The sequence below is a fragment of the Carcharodon carcharias genome, chromosome 2 (assembly GCF_017639515.1).
Source record: "Carcharodon carcharias isolate sCarCar2 chromosome 2, sCarCar2.pri, whole genome shotgun sequence".
NCBI classification, from domain to species: domain Eukaryota; kingdom Metazoa; phylum Chordata; class Chondrichthyes; order Lamniformes; family Lamnidae; genus Carcharodon; species Carcharodon carcharias.
The window spans coordinates 188,376,977-188,402,872 of record NC_054468.1 but is presented as its reverse complement, the minus strand read 5'-3'; the positions used below and the strand labels follow the sequence as shown (position 1 = coordinate 188,402,872).

The window sequence follows — 25,896 nt, the reverse complement described above, 5'->3', positions numbered from 1 at the left end:
TTTTGTTGAACATTTTAAATTGTTTCTTTAAATGTTTCTCACTTTTTATTTACCACCACACCTTCTAATCTATTTGCCTAATCAACTTTAGCCAGCTCTCCCCTCATATCTGGGTACTTGGCTTTGCTTAAGTTTAAGATTCTTGTTTGTGATTAGAGTATGTTATTTTCAAACTTTTAAACATAATATTATGAGCACTTTTTGCCAGTGGATCTTTTATTATGATATTCAAATTAATAATGCTTCATTGCTCAATACTAGATCTAAAGTATTTTTTCCCCTAGTTGGCTCCATACCATGTTGCTCCAGGAAACTGCCCCAAAGGAATTCTACAAACTCATCTTCTAGACAGGTTTGCCAATTTGATTGGCCCAGTCTATATGAAGATTAAAGTCCTCCAGAGCTATTTAATGTCTAAATAGTATAACTACAGTTAGGGCACCTGTAAATTACTCCCACCATTGTTTTCTGACCCTTGCTATTTTTAACCTCCATCCTTACTAATTCTACTTTATGATTTTCTGAGCCAAGATCCTTTCTCACTTATGTCATCCCTCATTATCAGGATTACCCCTCCTCCTTTTTCATTCTCCCCGTCTTTTCAAAATGTTGTGTTTCCTGGACTATTTATTTCACAATCTTGGCCACGTTGTAACCATGTCTCTGTAATAGCGCTTAGATTAAAACCATTTATCTCAATTTGTGCCACTAGTTCATTGACCTCATTGCAGATGCTCCACGCTTTCAGATAAAGTGACTTCACTTTTATATTTTTACTACTAATCCCTCTACGGACCTTCCTCTCTAATACACCATTATCATTAAACTATCTGTCCCTTCCTGCCCTACTCAGTTTGTCTTTACCCATATCAATGTACTTTTATATTGACTCAACTTTTATCTTTGAATTTCTAAATCTCCCTTAACCCGATCCTTCCTCCAGCTTTGATTGTTCAATGCCCTTTCTCCCAATTCTAATCTTATTTGCTGGTGCATGCTTATGTTTGTATGCTCTGTTCTTTCCTGTCACCCTCTGGTTATCATTAACCATATCGCTACCCTATACTATTTCCTTATCCTTTCTCTATAACTTTCCAAATCACCCATCATATGGACGCTCTCCTTGCCCCATTATTTATTTTAAAATCCTCTCTACAGTCCTAGTTATATGACATGCAGGACGCTGGTCCCAGTGTAGTTTGAATGAACACTGTCCCATCGGTACAGCTCCCACTTTCCCCAGTACTGCTGCCAGTGCCCCATGCATTGAAACCCATTTCTCCTATGCCAATTTTTGAGCCACAAATTCAACTCTATGATCTTATTTATCCTATGCCAATTTGCTTGTGGCTCTGGATTGTTACCTTTGTGGTTCTGCTTTTTAATTTACTCCTAGTTGCTCATCCTCCCTCAGCAGAAACTTTTGCTTAGTCCTACCTATGCCATTGGTACACACATGCACCATGACAACTAGATCCTTCCCCTCCCACTTCAAGTTCCTCTCCATCCCAGGGATGTTCTTAACACTGGTACTGGGGAGGGAACACAGCCTTCAGGATTTACACTCTCAGCTGCAAAGATCAGTATCTATCCCCCTAACTATACAGTCCCCTACTAAAACTACATTTTTTTTTTAACCCTGTCATAATTGAATAGCTTGCAATATGAGCAAGATAAGAAATTTGTGTGAGGCTTGCAGCAGTGCTAAGTGTTTGAGGGTAAAGCAAAGCTATGGATGTGAGGTGTGACTCATGGGTGATAGAGATGGTTGGTAACTGAGTAAAGTGGGTGTAGTGAATTTAACAAAAAGTGTGGCTATTGGTTCAGTTTAAGTATTTTGCATGATTTCACTGACTTTGCTCAGTCGTGTAAATCTCTTGCAATGCATCCAAACCCTTGGTGCTTGACTGCTAATGTTGATTGAGATGGTTATTTGTTCCCAGTGCCTTCGCAATGTTTGGTTGGAGGACCTCCTGGCCCCTTTGGATAGAGGACCTCTCTGCTCCTGCAGCATGGCAGGTTCAGAGAACTTCAGAGTAAATAATTTCCTTTCTGGTGCCATATTCACTCTTCTGGTAGGCCAGATGTTCTTTCCCTGACATTTTCAGCACCTGTTGTAGCCAGAATGCACTTCCTTTTAAGAGGTGCAGACTGGCTTTAGGTGGTGCTAGTCTGACACAAACTTTGGCCCACTGTTGATGCGTGGCACATTTAGCACTCGGCTATGTGCTATCGCGCAAATCAGCATCATGATCCCCACACCCATTTTCGGGAGCTATCGAGTTTTGACGCTATAGTGTACAGGTGTAAAACAGGTACAACAATGACAAATTTAGTAGTAGGAAGGTCTGCACCCAATTTTCACCTGCATATAGCTTTGTTAATTTGTGTGAGACTCCTGTGCTCATTTTATAATCCTTCCACAAAATTTGTCCACTGGAATCAGAGAAAACGCCAGGCCTGCCATTATCTGGTCCAAAAGTGGCCTAACCAGCTGTCCTGAAATATATATGTATTTTAATCATTAGTATGGAGTCAGAGGAACAGATTTGCTCCTATCACTTATGGGAGTCGTGTACAGGCCCCCTAATAATAACCACATGGTAGGATGGAGCCATAAAGGGAGAAATATCGGGAGCTTGTCAGAAAGGCACGACAATAATCATGGGAGATTTTAATCTACATATAAACTTGAATAGTCAGATGGGCAAAAGTAGCCTAGAGGAGGAGTTCATAGAATGTTTCCGGAACAGCATGTTCTGGAGCCAACCGGAGAGCCGGCTATACTAGACCTGGTATTGTACAAGAGATGGGATTAATTAGTGACCTCATAATGCAGGCACCCCTAGCTAGCAGTGACCATAATATGACTGAATTTTACATTCAGTTTGAGGGAGAGAGGAGTGGGTCAGAGACTATGTTTTTAAACTTAAATAAAGGCAATTATGAGGGTATGAAAGCAGTGCTGGCTAAAGTGAATTGGCAGATTAGGTTAAGGGGTAGGTTAATAGCGATGCAGCGGCAAACATTTAAGTGGATATCTTAGATTTAACAGAATAGACACATTCCAACGAGTAAGAAAAAGTCCAAGGGATAGGCACACCATCAGCAGTTAACTAGAAAATTTAAAGTGTCACACTTAAAGAAAAGACATATAATTGTACAAAGATAGGTAGAAGGCCAGAAGATTAGATGGAATATAGGGGACAACAAAGAATGACTAAAAGATTAATAAGGAGGGAAAAATTAAAGTATGAGAGAAAGCTATCCAGAAATGTAAAAACAGATAGTAATATTTTAAAAGCGAACAAGTTAACAAAGTGAGCATTGGTCCTATAGAAAGTGAGTCTGGAGAACTGATAATGGAAAACAAGGAATTGGCAGATGAATTGAACTGGTATTTTGTATGGGTTTTCACTATAGAGGATCCAAGTAACATCCCAGAAGCAGCTATAAATCAAGAAATGGAAGGGAGGGAGGAACTCAGGAAAATTACAATCACCAGAGAAGTGGTACTGAGTAAATTGTAGGAGCTGCGGGTTGACATATACCCGGGTCCTGATGGACTTCATCTTAGGGTCCTAAAATAAGTGTCTGGTGAGATAGTTGATGCATTAGTTTTAGTTTTCCGAAGTTCCCTGGATTCGGGGAAGGTCTCGTTAGATTGGAAAATGTAATTCCATTATTCAAAAATGGAAGGAGACAGAAATTGGGAAACTACAGACCAGTTAGCTTAACATACGTCTTAGGGAAAATGTTAGAAGCTATTATTAAAAAAACTATAGCAGGGCACTTGAATAAGTTCAAGTTCAAGTTAATCAGGCAGAGTCAACATGGTCTTGTGCAAGAGAAATCATGTTTAACCAACTTATTGGAGTTCTTTGAGGAAGTAACTTGTGCTGTGGATAAAGGGGAACTGGTAGATGTACTGCACTTAGTTTTCCAGAAGGCATTTAATAAAGTGCCATATCAAAGGTTATTGTGTAAAATAAAAGCTCATGGTATGGGGGTATCATATTGGCAGGGATAGAAGATTGGCTGTCTAACAGGAAGCAAAGAGTAGGCATATATGGGTCTTTTTCACATTGGCAAGATGTGCCACAGGGATCAGTGCTGGGACCTCAACTGTTTACAATTTATATATATGACTTGGATGAAGGGATGGATGGGAAATTTGCTGATGATGCAAAGATAGGTAAGAAAGTAAGTTGTGAAAAGGGCACAAAATATAGATGTAAATAGGTTAAGTGAGTGGGCAAAGTCCTAGCAAATGGAGTATAATGTGAGAAAATTGAAATTGCCTATTTTGGCAGGAAGAATAATAGAGAAGCATATCATTTAAATGGTGAGAGGTTTCAGAGCTCTGAGATGCAAGGGACTTGGGTCTCTTAGAGCATGAATCGCAAAAAGGCTCATATGCAGGTACAGCAAATAATTAGGAAAGCTAATAGAATGTTATCATTTATTGCAAGGGGAATTGAATACAAAAGTAGGGAGGCTATGCTTCAGTTACACAGAGCACCTAGTGGCAGTGAGACATCTGGAGTACTGTGCATAGTATTGCTCACCTTATTTAAGAAAGGATGTAAATGCATTGGAAGCAGTTCAGAGAAGGTTTACCAGACTAATACCTGGACTGGGCAGGTTGTTGTATGAAGAAAGGTTGGACAGACTAGGTTTGTATCCACTGGAGTTTAGAAGAGTAAGAGATGATTTATTTGAAACATATTAGATCCTGAAGGGTCTTGACAGGGTGGATGTGGAAAAGATGTTTCGTCTTGTGAGAGAGTCTAGAACTAGGGAGCACTTTAAAAATAAGGAATCGTCGATTTAAAATGTAGATGAGGCAAAAAATTTTCTCTCAGAGGATTGTGAGTCTTTGGAACTCTCTTCCAAAAGGCAGTGGAAGCAGAGTCTTTGAATATTTTTAAGGCAGAGGTACATAGATTCTTGATAAGCCAGGGGTGATATGTTATCAGAGGTAGGCGGGATACAGATTTGAGGTTACTATCATATCAGCCATGATTTTATAAACTGGCAGAGCAGGCTTGAGGGGCCAAATATCCTACTCCTGCTCCTTGTTAGTACGTTTGTATGTTGGTGTGTACCAGCTACAAAGTCCTACAGTTGGTTTCTGGTGGCCCAGGTTTGCTGTAACCATGTTTTTCTTCCCAATAGCCCCCAAACTTACCTGAGAGACAGGGCCAATGAGGCAAGCAGCCCAAGTTCTACCAGCCAAATGGATGAGCTGCTTCTGGAAGCCTGACAGATGTCAGCAGCTCACCCCAATTATTTGAAAGTGCTTTGTGTGCATACTGGAAGTGTGCTATCAGTTATGTCTCTAAAAAGTAGGTGATCATTAATTTAGCTCCCATAGGATGATAAAGTATGGAAGGAGGCTATTCATCCCTTCCTGCCTGTGCTGACTCTTTGATAGAGCTTTGCAATTAATCCTACTCTCTTGTTCTTTCCCTTTAGCCTTATAACTTTTTCCCTTAAAATAGCTATCCTGTTCTCTTTTGTATGCCACTGTTGAATTTTTTTCCCAAATCATTTTCTTTCTTTTTGTTGTTTGGAAACAATATTTTTACAGGTATGAGATCTATTGGTGCACCCTTTATCATATGCTTAATTGAAATGGGAAACTAATTTTCTTCTCCAGTCTGGTTCAAGTAAATGAAGGAAAGGCTTGCAAGAATGTAGATAGTTGAACAGCATATACCATATAACTGTGACTTCAGCTGTAATTCAGATCATGCAAAAGAATCAGTCATAAAATACTGAATGCCTCAGATATCTTGTGGTTCTTGAACTTGTAATGTTTCTATATGTGCAGCAGCGTAATTTAAGGCTAGCAATTTACCAGGAACACACTCAACTTTTACATGAAATTATTCCTTTCCGAATGGAAATTGAACGAAGATAAAAAATTATTTGAGACTTATAGTGACCAAGGCATTAGTTTTGTTTAAAAATTCCTTCTTCAAATTAAGGGAACATAGCCAACAGGAGGTTTCCTTTTCTAATGTTGGCATTGTCAACTTTTGGTTTGAATGGCCAGCCTGGGCATGAAGAGCTTTGTTTAATTATGCAGTAACTTAAGACTATTGTCTTTTATTTGTTAATAAAAACTTTTCTATCACTTTTATGACCTACCAAAAATTGCAGACTTTTTAAATGGATCATTTTGTATAATTGAGAACAAATAAGCCGCTGAACAGATAGATGGAAAGTTTCATAATCCACTTTTAGACACTGCACCACTTCTGTGAAGGTTAAACAACCATCTCATATGACTCTGTTACACTGAGTCTGTGTCCTCTCTCTACACTTCGCAGGCATGCGCAGGGGTAACCACATAGAGCAGAAAGCTCCCACCTGGAATCTGTGTAAGCTATTCAAATACATGCAAATGTAATAGGAACTACTTTAAAAAGGTTACCAGCTCAATTTCCTGGGTTTTCTTCCGGCATAAGTCTAGAAAACAATTGACATTTTGAAAATGCCTATGAGGATGCATTTAGACCCCTCAGATTGGAGGATCTCAGAGTGAGTTACCATAAACATATTTTTGTTTCCATACAGGTAAGTTTTTTTCTCAAGGTCAACAGTGAGGATCTATGGGAGTGGAGGCTAACCCACTTCTATTTTGTGGACAACAGCCAGGAAGCCTTGAAGAATTAATTATTAACATTGTTGCAGGCTCTCAGACCTGAAGCAGTGGGCAGCCTTCCTCTTGCAATTTTGTTTCTGTATTGGAAGGATGTCCACAATGTGGTAATAAATAGCCTTAGCCCCTAAATAGAATTGTACTCAGGCCCACTTTAAGAAGTGTCATTTATATAATTTGTCACCCCGAGCTCAGTTCGGGCATGAAATGTAATTCAGTCAGTCCCATTGCATTTATTTTTGGAGTATTCACTTATCTTCTTACGAATACTTGCTTGCTTTGATCTGAAGCTCAATATTCATGTATCATTTATATACAGGTCTTCACAACCTTGTAGTTAGGCACATATTGATCATGATTGGTCTTCAGCAGAGCCTTACAGGCACAAAACTTTAAAAATAACAATGGGCTATAGTTTCCTAATTCCAGGGCATCATATTTCAGGGGTACGCCAAAGATGCAGTGGGGAAACCCCCTCAGAGGTTCCCAGGTAAGGTTTGCATGGCAATTGCTGGGAAGTGCAAACTTCCCCTAGGCTATTGCCCTGAACTAGGAACTATCTGAAAATGCGATTTAAATCACAACCTTTGGTGGTTCCAACTGGGCTACATCAATAGCTACCCGCAGAAAGTTAGAAGAATTAAACCCACTTTTAACTTCTGGGTAACTGCTATTAAAACCATTCTTTGTATGTAGATCTGAACTGAGTTGTCAAGATGGTATTTTGTTATGGGGAGCAAGAGTTGTTATCCCTGTGCAAGGAAGAGAACCATTATTGCAGGAACTTCATAATGTGCAACCTGGAATTTTGAAAATGAAGGTGCTCGCACAAAGTTATATATGGTAGCCAGCAATAGACAGCGCTATAGAAAAAATGGTGAAACACTGTCCCCCATGGGACTCCCCCCAAGCCCCTGAACCCCAACCCTCCCTCACAGAACTGCCCCACACCCCCTCACTGACCAACACCCCCCAAGGGATTCACCTCCCCACCCCCGCCACCAGGCCTGTCTCTCAGCCTCTACCCACCATAGGCCCAATCCAACCTGAAAACGCCCACACACTCCAAGGCCCAGACCGAACTGACCAGACACACCCTTAAGGCCTGATCCGAACCGACATCCCCCAACCTGCTTCCGATGCCTAGACCGTTCAGGGGGAGCACTACAACACCCCCCAGAGTGGATGGTTGTATGCTGCACTCTCCACAACCTGGCACTGGCAAGGGGGACCCACTGGAGGAAGAGGATCTTGAGGCAGCTCCACAGACCACAGAAGATGAATCCAGTACTGAGTCAGAAGAGGAGAATGGTGAGGAGAATGCTGAGTGTGTGGAGGTAGACCTCTGTACCCTTAAGGGAGGCAGGGACACCAGGGACACCTTGAACTAATGCTTCTTCAGCTAGGCAGCCAAATGTCTGCTTCCACCTCATGCCAGGGCTCCATCCAATATGTCTAAAATGACCCTTTCATTTGAACCCAAAGTCCACTCAGTGCCCATACAATAAAGTTTAGAGCCACTCACATCCAGCATTAGATACTGGCGTACCCTGCAAAGGTGAAGCATAGTCAGGCCATTAGGACAAAAACAAAATTTATCTAATTTTGACAATCCGAAAAAATTAACATCACCTTCTCTGATCTTAATTCCCAGACCAGAGAACATAAACAAAACATTACTCAATGGAAGATCAATCATGAACAGTCCCTCTTGTGCTCATGGTGCCTTAAACTTACGTTTGCGAGTGCTATATTTTGGTGCCCCCCCCCCCCACCTTCACTGGCAGCAGCCTTGGAGGCAGCCTGCTGACTCTGCTGTCTTGTTGGCCTTGATGACCTTGGCGGTCGTTCTCTGGCCAGTGGAGACTGTGCTGGCCCCACCTGGGTGTGGCTGTCAACTCCCCAGTCATCACAGCCTCATCTGATGCCATGGTCACAGGCAGAGGGGCGGAGGAGCTGCTGCTGTCATCTAGAACACCCTGAGAGGAGCTCACAGAGATGACAAGCAGCTCATGTGCCAACGTGAGGTTGCTCTGGACTTCCCTGCTCGCCATTGATGGATGGGCATCTAGCTGGGATACTGGGTGCCTCATCCGCCTCCCACATTGGCACTGATCACATGAGTTCATTGCCTAGGTGAGGGCTTGCAGGTCTGAGAGCAACCTCAGGAACCCTGATTCTGTTCCTGGAGCTGCCTCTCCATGAGAGCCACCGTTCTCTCAATGGAGGAGGCAGTGCACTCGGTTATGAGAGTCAACCCAGTGCTCATGCTCAGCATAGACTCCTCCACATCAGAGACTATGACACACATACTCTCATGGACCTCCACCAGATCCTCCCGCACATCCTGCTGGACATCCAGCATCTGCTGCCGAATAGACGACTCCAAAGGCATTCAAATGAGCATCGTCCTGGTCTCCAGCAGTCTTCCGACTGCCGGCGCCCCGGGCACTCTCTGCCTCCACCTGCTCCCCAAGCGAGCATGAAGTGCCCTCACTGCAGTGCTTCAACATTCTAGCCAAGGATCTAACATCCACCGAGGTGCTGGTATTTGTGCTGGTGCCTGGTTCAGAAAGTATGTGTGAAGCAGGTTCATGTGAAGCCTGGTGGTCCTCTGACATCAGGGACAGCTCTTCGGAGTCCTGCAATTGTATGCATGTTGGCGAATCTACGGGAGGACAACAACATGTCATTAGTTGAAGTCATCGCACTGTCACTATGCATGCCAGGCACCCTGGTGAGACAATTGAGCTCTGCAACATGGTGCCATTGTCATTCAATGGTCAATTGGGAATCCAATTTTTGGGTTACTCCCATCAATGATGAGACTACACAAGATTGTTTGCACCATCCGAAACACTCACCTCTGTGCACTGCACTCTTACCTTCATCTGACACCCCAGCCTCTCCGCAGCTGGTTGACCGAAGTGTGTGGCGAGTCTCCAGCTCCAAGGTGTCCTGCTCAAATCTGGATAGGATTAGTAGGTTTGTGGGGAGCCTCCACCTGTCCATGACCTTTCAATGTTGTTATGGGTCATCTTCTCCTGAAAGGACAGAAGAGCATTGATTAGTCCACTCTCTACCTGCAGCACCATTGCAGCTTGGCCAACCCCACCTGAGGAACCCCTCGCAGGGCACATCCGAGTTGTAGCCCTCGAGCCACAAGGCACTCAATCCAAGCAGCCAGGGCTCACCCCTTGGCGAGCTCCGGCATTATTGACAGTTGGCACTTAGACTAACACCCCTGAGCTCCACGGGGAGACAGTCAGACCTTAAAACTTAAACATACTGATCCATGCCAACACAGTACTCACCCTTCCTGAGCGCAGCAGGTGGTTAAACCTTTTGCGGCACTGCACCCATGTGCGCTGCACAACATCGTGGCTGCTGACCAGCGCTGCCACCTCCACCCAAGTTCTTTTTGTTTGGTGCGGTGGCCTCCTCCTTCCATCTCTGGGGACAAGAATATCCCTCTTGGCAGCCACCTCCTCCAGGAGGACCATGAGGCACTCGTTTGAAAAGTGGTGGGGGCTGAGTGCCCACCCGACCTGCCCTCCCACCTGGCATCTCCAGTGCACTTGATGCCATAACTTCAGTGTTCACAACGCAGAAGATACATTCTTCCCTGGCAGCCTTCAAGGAGCTGCCTGTGCTGTTTCTAAACCAGCTGCTGGATCGACATCAGACCCGGTGGCCGGCAGGCCCCCACCCCCGCCCGCCCCTTCCCAACCATTGGGAGGATGCTTTTAACTCTGGGCGGGCCTTAATTGGCCAGCCAGCGTGAAAGCGTGGTCGGGGGCCAATTGCGAGCAGCGGCTCAGTTCCCAACTGGTCGCGGGCCTGCCAATCGCGCCCGCCGACCAAAGGTAAAATTCAGGTCTTAGTGTTTATGATATGTGATTAACACACACCTGTTCAAAATAATACAGCAGCACACAAACTTTCTGTCACCTGCTAATCATAATTATAGTGGTGTGCAGTTCAATCTTGAAGATTCTGTTGAGTGGCTGCATGCCTCAACAAGAGGTACAGGTTTGTGCAAAGGCTAGCACCACTTAAAGCTAGCCTGTACACCACCAAAAGCTGGTCTGCACCCTTTAAAGATGAGGTGTAATCTGGGTATGGCAGAAACTGGATGTGGTGAAGGAGGAGTTAATGAGCAGAAAGAACATTGGGGAATGGTGCAGTATGCTAGATAGCATGCCCCAAGGTCCCCAGTGCAGCACTGGAGGCTTTGGTGATGGAGGAGGAGAGCTCCTCTTCCATCAAAAAGCCTTCTAGGCACGTAAGAAGAAGTCAGTTGGAGAAGTTAGCCATCATAATCAATGCCAGCAGTCAGCTCCGAGAATCTGTATGTAGTACTGCAAGACGTTTAATTATCTCATGCATGTGATCAAGGCCAGTGAATGCATCCTGAAATGTCATTTACTAACAAATAAGCTGCTAACTTCATACACTGCTCCATTCACCACACCCTCGTCATTCACGAATAAGCTCTATCAACAATGATGCATATCCCACAACATTGCCACACTTCAACCTCACACATTTAAACTGCTGCAAGCCACACACACACATCTCACATATCGCACACACTGCCAAATATTCAACTGTGGCAGGCACATTGCCCAAACACATTGTCCCACGCTCACTGACACATTTCCCACTCTCTTGCAGGACAAGGCAGCCCATAGTTGGAGGCAGCAGCTCCTAACCGGCAGAGGGTAGGCATGGCATCCTCACCCGCATAGAGGAGATGGTACTGTGGTCATGGCCAGTGGCTTTGCTGAAACAATTAAGGATGACAATATGTTCCCACCCAGTCTACCTTTTCATATGTCAGTTCACCCTGATAGCACAAACTCTTCTGATTTACAAGCTGCAGATAGTGTAACCATAAACCTCTTGCTGTCCTCCCATTCCCTCACCCCAACGCTACCTTTGTGCTTTTGGATACCCAAGAACTGTTACCTGGCCAGGCAGTGGTGCGGCTGAAGTCCTAGAGGAAGGAGAGACTGTTGAAGAAGAAATACTGTCATTTGATCTCACGGTTGCAGCCACCAGCTCAGATGCTGGTATGGCATGAACTCAGGAAGGTAGCATAGAGGCAGGGTCTGCATTGGTGATTCACCAGGCATAAACATACAAATATACGAAGAAGGGGCAGGAGCAGGAGTAGGCTACTCATCCCTTGAGCCTGCTTCACCATTTAATAAAATCATGGCTGATCTGATAGTAACCTCAAATCTGCATCCTCCCTACCTCCGATAACCTTTCATCCCCTTGCTTACCAAGAACCTATCCACCCCTGCCTTAAAAACATCCAAAGACTCTGCTTCCACCACCTTTTTAGGAAGAAAGTTCCAAAGACTCATGACCTTCTGAGAGAAACAATTTCACCTCATCTCCGTTTTAAATGGGCGGCCCCTTATTTTTAAACAGTGACCCCTAGTTCTAAATTCTCCTACAAAAGGAAACATCCTCTCTACGTCCACCCTGTCAAGACCCCTCAGGATCTTATATGCTTCAATCAAGCCACCTCTTACTCTTCTAAACTCCAGCGGATACAAGCCTAACTTGTCCAACCTTTCCTCATAAAACAGCCCGCCCATTCCAGGTATTAGTCTGGCAAACCTTCTCTGAACTGCTTCCAACGCGTTTACATCCTTCCTTAACTAAGGTGACCACTACTGTACACAGCATTCCAGATGTGGTCTCCCTAGTGCTCTGTATAACTAAAGCATAACCTCCCTACATTGTATTCAATTCCCCCCGCAATAAATTGTAACATTCTATTAGCTTTGTGAATTACTTTCTGTACCTGCATACTAGCCTTTTGTGATTCTTGCATTAAGACACCCAGAACCCTTTGCATCTCAGACCTCTGTAGCCTCTCACCATTTAGATAATGTGCTTCTCTTTTATTCTTCCTGCCAAAATGGACAATGTCAAATTTTCCCACATTATATTCCATTTGCCAGATTTTTGCCCACTCACTTAACCTACCTATATTTTTTTGTAGCCTCCATATGTCCTCTTCACAATTTACTTTCCTACATATCTTTGTGTCATCGGCAAATTTGGCAACCATTCCATCCATCCCTTCATCCAACTCATTTATATAAATTGTAAACAGTTGAGATCCCAGCGCTGATCCCTGTGGCACACTGCTTGTTACATATTGCCAAACTGAAAAAGACCCATGTATGCCTACTCTCTGCTTCCTGTTAGCCAGCCATCTTCTATCCATGCCAATATGTTACCCTCATACCATGAGTTTTTATTTTCCGCAATAACCTTTGATGTGGCACTTTATCAAATGCTTTCTGGAAGTCTAGGTACAGTACATCTACCAGATCCCCTTTATCCCCAGCACATGTTACTTCCTCAAAAAACTCCAATAATTTGGTTAAACATAATTTCCATTTCACAAAACCATGTTGGCTCTGCCAAATTACCTTGAACTTAAAAAAACTCTTACTATCTGTTTTTATGTTTCTGGCTAGCTTTCTCTCATACTCTAATTTTTCCCTCCTTATTAATCTTTTAATCATCCTTTACTGTTCCTTATAGTCTGTCCAATCTTCTGGCCTTCCACCTATCTTTGCACAATTATATACTTTTTCTTTAAGTTTGATAATCTCTTTAACCTTTCTAGTTAACCACGGATGGTGTTCTGTCCCTTGGACTTTTTCTTACTCATTGGAATGTGTCTATTCTGTGTATTCTGAAATATCCCCTTAAATGTTTGCCGCTGCATCCCTATTGACTTATCCCTTAACCTAATTTGCCAGTTCCTTTTAGCCAGCTCTGCTTTCATGCCCTCATAATGCTATAACATTTAAAAACATAGGGTGATATCATCCATGCCCACGTGCTCAGCAGCCTGAGCGGACAATATGGCGAAAAGGCATAAAATCAATTTCACAACGTCATGAATCCAGTTCGCAATCGTCTGCTCAGCCCTTTGGTGGCGGGCAGCATTACCCTCCATCGGACGTTGGTACCTCATTGTAATATATTTGCATATTGTTATACGGCTAGTGCGCAGGATTCATCCCCCACCCTGTATCGTCCGCCCACCAGCCGATGTGTTTCACAACTGCACATAAGTAATGTGCACCTGGTGAGCTGCACTTCACTTGGGACATTGAGGTTTGTTTTCCTATCTTGCTTTGAGCAGCACATGCAGTCATTAGCACCAGACTTCACAGATGGCACCACAGCACTTTCAGGGGGGCTCATGGGCAGCCCAGCCATAAGGTGGGGGTGGCTTTATATGGCTGCAGGGCTAGGGCTTGCTTGGAGAAGGGGGATAAGTGGCCTCAGGCAAGGGAAGAGGCTGCAGGGTGAGGGCTGTACTGGGGATGTAGGGTATCCCAGGGTGTTTGTGGGGTCACAAGTTGATCTGTGCAAAGGCCTCAAGGTGGTGAGGGTTGAGGAGGCAGTCACCAGAGGCAATGAGGCCAGATAGAGTTGTGAGGGTGTGTGTGAGGGAGTGAGTGGTGATGTCCCTTGAGCTGGCAGTGAGTAAGATGCCAGTGAATGTGCGATGAGCTTGAGTGTGAGTTTAGAGTGATGAAAGGTTTGCCTTACCCTTGTGGCACGGATGAGATCATTCATTCTCTATCTGCATTGGATGTCCAACTTCTTCTGTGCAGCATTGGCACTGATCACCACTGGCATTGCCCACCAAGCTGGAGTGGTTATGTAGTTGCTCCTCCTGCAGCCAGATCGGGAGTAGAGGACATCATGGTGGGCCTCCACAGCCCAAAAGGTGTTCGAGGGACACATCACTAAACTTGGGGGCTGCAGTCTTCTTGCCTTTCAGGGCCATGTCTGATTTGTAGGAGTCTTGGGCTGGAAGCACTGAGAGATGTGCTCACGGCTCCACTTTAAATGTGGCACCTGAGGTGGCGAAGCAGCGAGGTGAAGGCGTGGTGGATGAATTGGAGCCACCTGCCATGGAAATGACGTGTTTCCTGGGAGTGCATAATTAATGCAGCGGATTTGGGATAATAGGGTATAATCAGCAGGTAAAATGTCGTAAAACGTACTTCAATCTGAATGTGAAATTCAACCCTATTATGGTCATTGCTACCTAGGGGTGCCTGCACTATGATGTCATTAATTCACCAACCACAGATCATGTGCCCATCCCTTAGACTTTTTCTTACTCATTGGAATGTGTCTATTCTGTGTACTGTGAAATATCCACTTAAATGTTTGCCGCTGCATGTCTATTAACCTACCCCTTAACCTAATCTGCCAATTCACTTTAGCCAGCTCTGTTTACATACCCTCATAATTGCCCTTATTTAAGTTTAAAAACATAGTCTCAGACCCACTCCTCTCTCCCTCAGACTGAATGTAAAATTCAATCACTGTATGGTCAGTGCTACCTAGGGGCGCTTGCACTATGAGATCATTAATTAATTCCATCTCGTTGCACATTATCAGATCTAGTATAGCCTGCTCTTTGGTTGGCTCCAGAACATGCTGTTCTAAGAAACTATCCCAGAAACATTCTATGAATTCCTCATCTAGGCTACCTTTGCTCACCTGACTTTTCCAGTATATATGTAGATTAAGATCTCCCATGATCATCGCCATGCCTTTCTGACAAACTCCCGTTATTTCTTCATTTATGCTCCATCCTACCATGTGGTTACTATTAGGAGGCCTGATTCCCACAAGTGACTTCTTACCTTTACCATTTCTCATCTCTACCCAAATTGTTTCCACATCCTGGTTTCCCGAACTTAGGTCACCCTTCTCTATTGTGCTAATTCCACCATTAACTAATAGACACTCCCCTCCACCTTTTCCTCGCTGCTTGTCCTTCCTAAATGTCCTATACCCTTCGATATTCAGCTCCCAATCCATGTCTTCCTGCAACAATGTCTCTGTAATGACTATCAAATCGCACTTATTTATTTCTATGTGCGCTTTCAGTTCATCTGTTTTGTTTCGAATGCTTCATGCATTCAGTTACAGAGCCTTTTGCTTTACCCTTTTATTCTTTTTATACCCTCTAGTCTCATCTGTTGATTTACTGTTAGATTGACTATTTGCACTCTCTATCCCTTCTTGTCATGGTCTGTTTTTTTTTATTTCCAGTAATAATACCTCTCTATTTTTCCTTGTCTCTACTCTTAGATTTACTATATTTTCCCAAATTTTTACCCTTGCCCCCACTACTTAGTTTAAAACTCTCTCTACTTCCCTAGTTATGCAACCCACAAGAACACTGGCCCCAGCATGGTCCAGGTGTAGACCGTCCCAAAGGCACAGGTCCCACTTCCCTCAGTATTGGTGCCAGTGCCCCATGAACCAGAATTCACTTCTCCCACACCAGACTTTGAGCCACGCATTCATCTCCCTAATCTGATTTGTCCTATGCCAATCTGCACATGGCTCAGGTAATAATCCAGAGATTATGACCTTTGAGGTTTTGCTTCTTAATTTGGTGCCAAACTCCTCACACTGACTAAGCAGAACCTCCTTCTTTGTCTTGCCTATGCCGTTGGTATCACGACTTGCATACAAGGGTAGTTCTGATGCCAGGTCCCTGCAGGGGGACGGCCCATATAAGTTCTGCTGCTGAGGACTTACTGAGGACTTGGATGGGGCAGTATGTAGAAAAATAAGACTAATGGGTATGCACGCAGAAATGTTCAGTGCATTAGCAGCCCTGCACGAAAGCCTGAGGTCAATATCAAGGAGCATGTGAGAGTCCAGATCCAACTTGGCACAGGGCTTTGTACAGAGCTTAGAATTCATCCTTTCCAGTGTGGAATGGGTGGTCAAATCCATGAGAGCACTTGTAGACTGATATTTAAGCTTCCATTGCAGCACAAGGAGAACCTATTCAGCAACTGAGTGCTGCAGTGGAAGCCAAAACTGAGGTCATGAAATCTCAGCTTGTTGCCACTTAGGGACAGACTGCTGCTACCTTGGTTGCAGTGCTTAAAGGGACACACAGGATCTCACAGCAGCCCAACAATCAGTGGCCAAGCAGATTGCTGAGATTCCACCCCAGGGGAATGGTATTGGCTCGGTGGAGCACAAATCTGCTCTCCTCTCTCAGGATGACAGCATTCATGCTGGCACCCTGCCAGTGCCCTTGCTGTTGCCTGTCAGCCAGCCAGCCCAGACTGTTGCTGTGCATGCTGATGCGATGCATTCGAAAGCTGGGTCATCGAGGGTCAGAGTTGTTTGAGGATGTCCTGCAAAGCCACCTGCAATCTCCCATTTGAAAGTCAGTAGTCTTCCATCAGCCGTGCTGCAGCCACTGCGGTAATGTTACGTAGTAGTAATAGGCCAGGTAAAGGTACCCGCAAAAGTAAGGGGGTGCACAAGGATGATTGGTTAACTTCTGTATGGAATAATGGATGTTTGTTTAGATAAAGTTAGTTTTGAATGGCTATTTTGTGGTTGTTTTTATTTCCAAGAGGATAATGAAGCTTTAGCATTGAAGCAGTTTGCACTTATAGTTGTAATATAAATCCAGGATGGGCACTCAACTTGTCTCTTGGCAATTTGTTTGATCATGATCTTGTGAAGTGCTTTGAGATGCTTTACCATAATAAAAGGCACTATATAAATCAAACTGTTGTTGTTGGAGAAGCTTCTGAAATTCTTGAAGGTGGGAGACCCACTTAATTGTCGTGACGTGAAATGTCAAAGCGCTCGACTTCCTGGATACTTTTTAGACTTAGCTACATTTAGTTTAGCTATTTAGAGAAAGCTGTCATTGCCATTTGCACAATCTAGGTATTTCAATAACTGTTGAGAAATGGCTTCAAAAATGCCTGTAACCTGTGTTATAACTGCCTCTATTGTGGATTATATTAAGGTTTTGGAATGTGGAATATTGGTTTCAGTTTAAGATGAGTACGGGTTTTCAGTTTGGTTTAGTATGCCTGGGTTTGTTTACAAACAAAGCTTGAACTTTTGACCCAGCTGAGAGGCTTTTAGAAGCAAGAAAGCCCTGAGGCTGTTTTGGTGAAAATTGTTGAGGGTGGAGCTATGCTCTAAAAGGAAAACTGGTCAGTTTTGTTCTTTTTAGGAAATAGTGTAAGACAAGGTGACCTGGAGGCTGCAGACACCAAGTCTGGTTTGTTTAATCAGAGAATCCAGTTCGATATGTTTAGAGGGGAAAAAGATGGAGCTCCAGAGAACTGGGTAGGACCAAGTAGCTCTGTAAAGATAGGAGATGTTCAGCTATGGAATAGACACCAAGGGAGTGCTTGCGTGTTTCTGTTGGATCAAGGCTTGTGACCATCAGCAGTGCCTATACTTGGACGGGGAGGTCGTATTGGTAGAAATATATTACAGTCTTGAGCTGTGACCTGTGCAGCTGGGTCCAAAGAAAAAGGAACTGCCTTACAGGGTATGAGTATGTCTAAAAGTCTATTGGAATGAAAGCCACAGTAAAAAGGTTAAGCTGGTCTAAGTCTGTTGGATTGCATTTAAGATATAAGCTCATATTGTTCAGAATTATTTGCTCAGTGTACCTATTTAGTCATTATTGTTTATGTTTGTTTTGTTCAAGTTTGAATAGCAAAGATTCTTTGGTGTTTCCATTTACTGTGGAGTCCTGCTGCTAATTTCCTTATTCTTGGTTCTTCCGTGCATTACATTGATTAAATGATTATGTTCCATCAAACCAGATCTTAACAAGTATCAGGCTTGTCCAGTATTCTCATGGCTGGATCATAACACATGGCTTGCACACATAGGGCAGGGTTTTACCGTCGGCGAGCGGGGGCAAGGCCCGCTCACAGATGCGTAAAATGACGCGGATGATGTCAGGCGGAACCCCCGACGTCACCCCGCCCCATTTAAATTTTCAGGAAGGTGGGGGTGCAACAAAATCAACTGCACGCCTGCCAACCAGTCAATGGCCAATGGAGGCCATTGACAGGATCAATTAAGCAATTAAAGGACCTGCCCGTCCAACCTTAAGGTTGGCGGGCAGGCCAGGAGCCCCGGCGGCAGATAGAGAAAACACCACTGTGGTGAGGTTTCATGTAGGGTTTTAAAAATTTTAATTAAGTTGTCATGGAAATTATGAACATGTCCCAACTCATGTGGCATTGTCACATGAGGGGACATGTAAGGGATTTTTTTTTCTCTATTTTTAATTTTGTTGAAAGTAGAGCCGATCTCCCTGAGGTAGCACTTAGCCTCAGGGAGATGAGTGCGCTCTTTAGTGCGCATACGCGAAAAAGCGCACTCTCGATTTTAGGGGGATTCCCCTGCGCCCGCACAGGAAACGCATAGCGCTTCCCTGCGGATGTCATGCTGGGCGGGCCTTAATTGGCCTTAATTGGCCCGCCCCTGCAAAATGGCGGCACGGCCGGGATTGGGTCAACTACACCCGCCCGACGAATAGAAAAAGCCCTTATCTCTTACTTATATCAGACGGGTAGCTACAGAATAAACGTTGCTGCTTTATGTCCAGTAATTAAAAGTTTGAGACTGTGTCAGGTCCAAGATAATGCTAAAGTTTTTTTAAGCATTGGTGTCAGGTCTCAAGGTCTTTGGTTAGATTTACTGACATTCTACTAAAAGCTCTTGTGAACTCAAGATGAAATCTGAGATTTCTTTCAACTGAGAATAGCACTGCTGCAGGCATTGGAGTGCACAGTGAGTAAATAAACAGAACTTAATTAATTATTAATTCACTGAACTCTGGGCACAAGATCTATTTTTACATATTTTTGATGGCCTAATCACCAGAGATGCTGTATCTGTATCACTGGTTAAATTTCAGACAAGTTTGGTAACCCTCATTTTAGTTTAAAAATCTATCTGGAATGTGAATTGTGCATGGAGAAATTTTATGCAACACTGAAAGTTTCCTCAAATCAAACTGCATGGAGCTTCATGGTTCAAGAAGGCAGCTCAACACCACCTTCTCAAGGGCAGTTAGGGATGGGCACATCCCATGAATAAAAAAAATTGCCCTCAGCTTGATGACTGCCTGTAAAGCTATTGCATGGTGCAGAAGAGAGAAAGAAGATCTTTATAGTACAAGTTAATTTAGAAGGAACACCAGATTATACAATACGCAGCAAAGATAAGGATGAAGCAGAATTCCCTGGCGACTTAAATTGTTCAAAACTGGACATAGCTCCTGGGGAAAATAAATAAAGAACCCAATGGAAATTCTTCTTAGAGTTAATAAAATCATCCAATGGACTACAGAGCAAGACTACAACAATTTCAACTAATGAAGACAGAACAGAACATGATATATTGTAAATAAGATATATCAAGACGTCTGCAAGTGTAGGGGAAGATTTTTAAAAATGGATTTTTGCAAAATATTCAGTTTTTATAGCTGAGGAAAAGGGCCAAATGTATGATCGTTATATAAAACAAGAGCTCGATATTCTTGCATTTGCTAATCTTAATAGAAATGTTAGTTCTCAGACAGATCCTCCAATCCTAGGGGGCTGGATGCCTTCTCAACAGTCCACTTTCAATAAATGAGCTGGATATTAGCCAAGTGGAAATCCAGGAAAACAAGATGGGAAGCTTCAGGAACTCATTGCTGCTGTATTTGCATATTATTTAAAAGAAGCGTGCCACTCTGCTCGGATACCCCTGAGAATGCATGCAAAGTGCAAAGAGGGCAGAAACTATGTCGCTGCCTTTTCTGCTTCAGCTTTGCACCTGGAAAACAAAGCAGTGAAAAATCATTCTGATATGTTTCCTCAATCCCATCTGCTTGCTGCTTCATTCTGTAGTTTCTAGGTGTGTTTCTTGCAGAGCAGTAGCACAACCTTTTCAAAATAATGCTGAAAACACAGGAGGGAATTGTCCATTGAATTCAGTGATAAATATCCTTTGTTTAAGCAAGTGTATATTTTCGTGCTTCCAATCTACAAAGGTCAAGCATTTTCTGAACCCACAGCACTAATGAAAGTTTTCTACTAATCCTCTTTAATTTTAATAGGGAAATTCTTAGCACTTAGTAAACACTCCACTGCCATGCTCTCCCAATCTCTCTTATGATCAGTGGACACCTCTGCTCTGGTGGTTCATGGAGACCTGCCTCCTTTCCTTGCTGCACGCATAGTGGCTTGCTCCTCAAGCTAAGTAACCAATTGTTTCCATCTAATGGAGAGATGCCACATGGTCCTTATATTACCACTACCTCTGCTCATTCAAATGATGCACATTGCACTTGCTCCTAGACAGTCTGTTCTCACATAACCCAATACATAACTGTTATCTTGTTACATGCATGAACTTTAACAAAGATACGCATGTGAAACTGAATATAACAGTAAAAGAACGTGGGAAAGTGTTATCAGAAAATGTACAGGAGAGATAGAGGGAAGGAACGATTTACAGAAAGAGTGATAGGAAAAGTGTGTCAGAATAAACATAGTGCTTTGGAAGCTACCATGAGAAAAGTGTGTGACATGTATATAGATTAGAAATAGAGACAAAATGACCTACGACCATTTTGCAAGTGATTTCGGAGTCATTAATTTAACTGTGGAACCTCCTATTATAGGTTGCATGCCTCCAGTGTCTCCTCTAAGAATACTTCCAGGAAGTAATTATTTAGTATGTCAATTATTTTTAGTTCAACCTTTCTTTCAACTCTATTTGTATCATTAAGCAATCTCAATTTTTTTGATAACCCTCTTGCTGTTAAAGAACTGGAAGAATTTGTATTGTATTTTTGTTGTATTTGACCTCTGTCGCTATTCGTAATTCTAAGTCCCCCCTTGCCAATTAACACAGAACATGTCTAAGGTTAACTTGTATCTATTATGTGTATTGGTTTGCTCCGATGTCAAATTTAGAGAATGATACAACTGCTGTCACCCACAGGTGTCACTGGTTGGTTCTGGTAGTGCTGACTTTGACAGTTGAGCAGTTGGTTTGGAGAATCTTGGTTCTGCAGGTTAGCTGAAAGGAGTAGTCCTGTTTCTTTTTGATAATGGCTTTGTTGACTTGTGACTTGCTTCCAGCAATAAGAGAGAGAGGGTTTTTTTTTAACCTGCAAACGCAGGGATGCCCAGTTGGTGTTCTTCAGTTATGACCTTTGCAGTGCACACACACATCAGAACAGAACACCAGACTAGCACACACAGAAATAGAGTTGCAGTTGGCTTTTTTTTAAACCCCTTTCCTTGTGTATTCCTGGAAGGGAAAAAACGAACATGCCTTTTGCCCAGATCTGTTTTCAACTCAATTTATGTTCATAGTCTGGGATATAAATCAACAAGAGGTGGTTTTGGCTGAGATGGTAATCATTTTCAATTAATCATTTCCATCTCTGCAGCCACAGGAGATTATACTTCAGTTTGCATTGTATCTTTTCCTTTGAAGTGCCTCTGTCTAAAGTAGGCCATGTCGGACCTTTTAGGTGCGAAATTCCATTCTCCCTAAACTAGTCGGTCAAGTAATCTACATAGGAATTTTCCAGCAAGTGGTTACCTTACAGTCTCAGCCAGCTTTTTGCTTGTATGCCTTTTTTAAAAAAAACACATCTTACTTAAAAATTCAATGTGTCCATGAGTAATTCGGGGATAGGATCTGTGGTCATGACAATTACCACCATTGAATTTCCCCACCATCAACATTGATCATATTTTTTTTATCCATTCATGGGATATGGCTAGGCCAGCATTTATTGCCTGTCCCTAATTACGCTTGAGAAAGTGGTGGTGAGCTGTCAATGTTGATGGTGGGGAAATTCAATGATACTTAACTAGACTAGCCACATATACACTGTGCCGACAAGAGCAGGTTAATATCACTCAGCGAGTGACTCAGCTCTTAACTCCTCAAACCCATGCAACCATCTGCAAGGTTCAAGTTAGAAGTGTGATGGAATATTCTCCACTGCCCTGGATGAGTTCAGCTCCAACAGCACTCAAGAAGTTCAACACTGCCCAGGATAAAACATCCTACTTGATTAGTATCTCATCCACTGCCCTAAACATTCACTCCCTCCACTGTTAACTCACAGTGTCACACACTCTTGCATTGTGCACCATCTCCTGCAGCAATGCACCAAGGCTTCATTAATAATACAATCAGAACCTGTGATATCGGTCACTTAGAAGGACAAGGCAGTAGATGCATGGGAACACCACCACCTTCAAGTCATACACCACCATGACTTGGAAATATATCATCATTCCTTCACTGTCATTAAGTCAAAACCCTGGAGCTCCCTATCTAACAGCAACTTCACCACACAGAGGGTAGTGATTCATGAAGGCAGCTCACTGCCACCTTTTCAAGGGCAATTAGGAATGGGCAATAAATGCTGCCATTGCCAGTGTTGCCTACATCCCATGAATATATATTTTTAAATACTTCCAAATTGCGAAGCTTACATCCCATGAATATATATTTTTTAAGTACTTCCAAATTGCGAAGCTTATCCTGTTACCTTATTTCCATGTGCCATGGACAAATAGAAGTACTCCACCTAACCTTTTCACTGGGTGGTCCTTCTTTAACATTCTAAACCTTTGTATGATGTATTAGTTTTCATCATCAGGGAATTAGACATATTTTTAAGATTCTTTAGGCTTCGTAGTTCCCAATTGCCTAGCACTTGTTTATTTGCAACACAGACTTGCATTTATTTAGTACCTTGCACAACCTCAGAACTTCCCAAAACACTTTTCAGCCGATTAAATACTATTGTATTGTAGTCACTAATGTAATGTAGGGAAATGTGGCAGCCAATGTGTACCAGAAGATCCTAAAACCAGCAATGAAATAACGATCAGGTAGTTTGTTCTAGTGATGTTGGTTGTGGGATAAGTATTTTCCAGGACAACAGGGAGAAGTCCACTGCTCTTCTTCTAATAGAGCCATTGGATCTTTTCCACTCACCTGAGAAGGAATATGGGGCCTTGGTTTAATGTCTCATTTGAAGGATATATACATAACCTTGAAAAAGTTATCCTATAAAATACAGCTTTTCAGATTTGTTCTTTTACTTAATGACGTAATTCATTTAGTTTCTTACTCTCCTCTTAATTGCTTCTCCTCAATTTCATTGAACCCTCTCCTAATGGCACTGCCAAGTAGCTGCAGCCAAAATGTTCTGGGAAGTGTCCTTACCTTGATTACCAAACCATTCCCAAACAAAACTAATACCATGATTAAAGGGCTGTATAAGCATTTGGGGAGTTGCACACCTTTTTGGGCTCTCCCCAAAGGACATTGTAGCTTTTGAGAAATTCTAGAAACATCCACCTTGGATGATTCCCATCTAGGTATACTGAGCAATGAAGATAGACTTTGTGCCTTGAGTTTGATTATACTGGGCAGGCTCTGACTTAGTGGGGTCTAACTCATGTATTTGGAATTATTAAAATCATCAATGAAGAAATATTTTTTGCAAGTGGATCAAAGCTGCATCTCTTTCTTCCGCTGCACCAAATTTTGGTTCCCAAGGTGATGTGTTTCCATTTGTTTACACCACCGTCTTATCTCAATAAATGCAATCTCCTATAGTCCTCCAGGGACATTGCTGTATGCAGATTACAGCCAAAAACTAAGCCATATCCTCATGCATCTATTACGCATAACAATTTGAAATACATTATTTCATTGAGTATTTTGTATTAGGTTCTCTATTCCATGTTTTTCAGGGTATTTAGAGCTGCATTCAAGTATTTTTTCTGGTGGGATGCAATTTGAGGTTTCGTTTCAACTAAAGACAGACCAGCTAAATGGTTTACTTTTCTTCGCTTACAATAAAGAAATGAAGACATACCTTGCTGTAAGTTGTTTCACATTTTTTCCCTCAATTAATAAGTAAAAATCATGTCACAGCTTACAGGAACAAGTGAGTAGGAATAAAGTCTTGCAAGAACCATGTATAACTGTGTAGTGCTCGCTTTTCCTCTCTCTCTCTTGGTTTCTCTCTCTGGCTATATGTATATATATGTGTGTGTGTATATATATATATATATATAGATGAAATTAACATATTACATAGTCCTTTATTTACAGATCTATGTGTATGTTTATTTTTTTAACCAAGGTACTGGACATGCATTTAGACATCATATAATGTATAAAGCATCACTGAGCATGTTTTTTCTGGGTTTATTTAATGAATGTAGTAGATTCGTAGGATGGGATTTTGCTGGCCCTGCCCACCGCCAGGATTGTCTGGTCCTGCTGAATGTCAATGGCTGGACTGCTAACTCCCCCGCGGCTGGTCCTGCCACGACAGGGCCAGAAAGTCCCAGCCATAGACAGATTGAAAAAAACCCAGTGAAGCACTACTGCTGGGGGAATATTATATTGTCTGTTTAAATTTATGAGAACATTGGCCTCAAGATATATTCTGTGGGCTACTAGCATATGAACACCACATATATTTGCCTGAAATTCCTCTTTTACTTTCAGTAGATGTGTCAACTCATTTAAAATAAATAGGTTAACACAGCTGCTAAAATAGCAGTGAGAAGAATGGTAGACAAATGTGTCAAGCGTACACCGGTATCCTACAACTCTAAAGACTAGTGCTTGTATTCACTTTGTTCAGCAGAGAAGAGGGCATTTCCATCTAAAGGTTTTAATACAATTTTTATTGTCTTTTTTATATAGGCACTAAAAGTTTATATTTTGATGTGTGAAATGCTTTGTTTAGGTTGCAGGGATTAATATTTTAGTTGCAGAACATTTCATTAATAGCAGCAGTGACCTGCTTGGAAGGACAGGCCATGGTAAGAACTGTGAATGATGCAAACTCATATAAAATCATTTTTACTGTTACTGTGATTAGAAAGTGTGAAAGTAACAGCAACAGGCATATGAGTGGTGTATATACAGTGAATGATAATTCAAATTGAGTTGCAGCTACAGTGGAATTTATGAGATTTGGATAAAAAAATGAAATAAATGTGACACTGCACTGTTACTGCTGCAGTATTCTATGGTCAATAATATTTATGAACTGGAGAAAAGTTTATATTTTCTAAAAGATAATAATGTTTGAATTTTTTCATGTGGAAAACAGCCATGAGTTAAAAATCTACACTTACATGATATGCTGATTGTTCTCATTATATCATTGGAATCCATTTGTTCAATTTTTCTCTACCAAAACCCACAAGGTTCTACTTTCATGAACTCAGCTACACAGGACAAACTCTGTAGTAGTTAATTTATACTCATTTCTTTTTAGAGCACCTGCAGATCTGTTGTCCTGCTAACTA

General features: G+C 42.4%; 1 protein-coding gene across 1 annotated transcript in view; it reads left to right on the top strand.

Moving 5' to 3' along the window:
• The window catches only part of ush2a (Usher syndrome 2A (autosomal recessive, mild)), a 1,196,697-nt gene that overhangs the window by 448,421 nt on the left and 722,380 nt on the right, over nt 1-25,896 (top strand). The window contains exon 25 of the mRNA XM_041207243.1: nt 24,319-24,449. Coding sequence (XP_041063177.1) covers nt 24,319-24,449 — 131 coding nt within the window. The remainder of the gene's footprint in view (nt 1-24,318; nt 24,450-25,896) is intronic.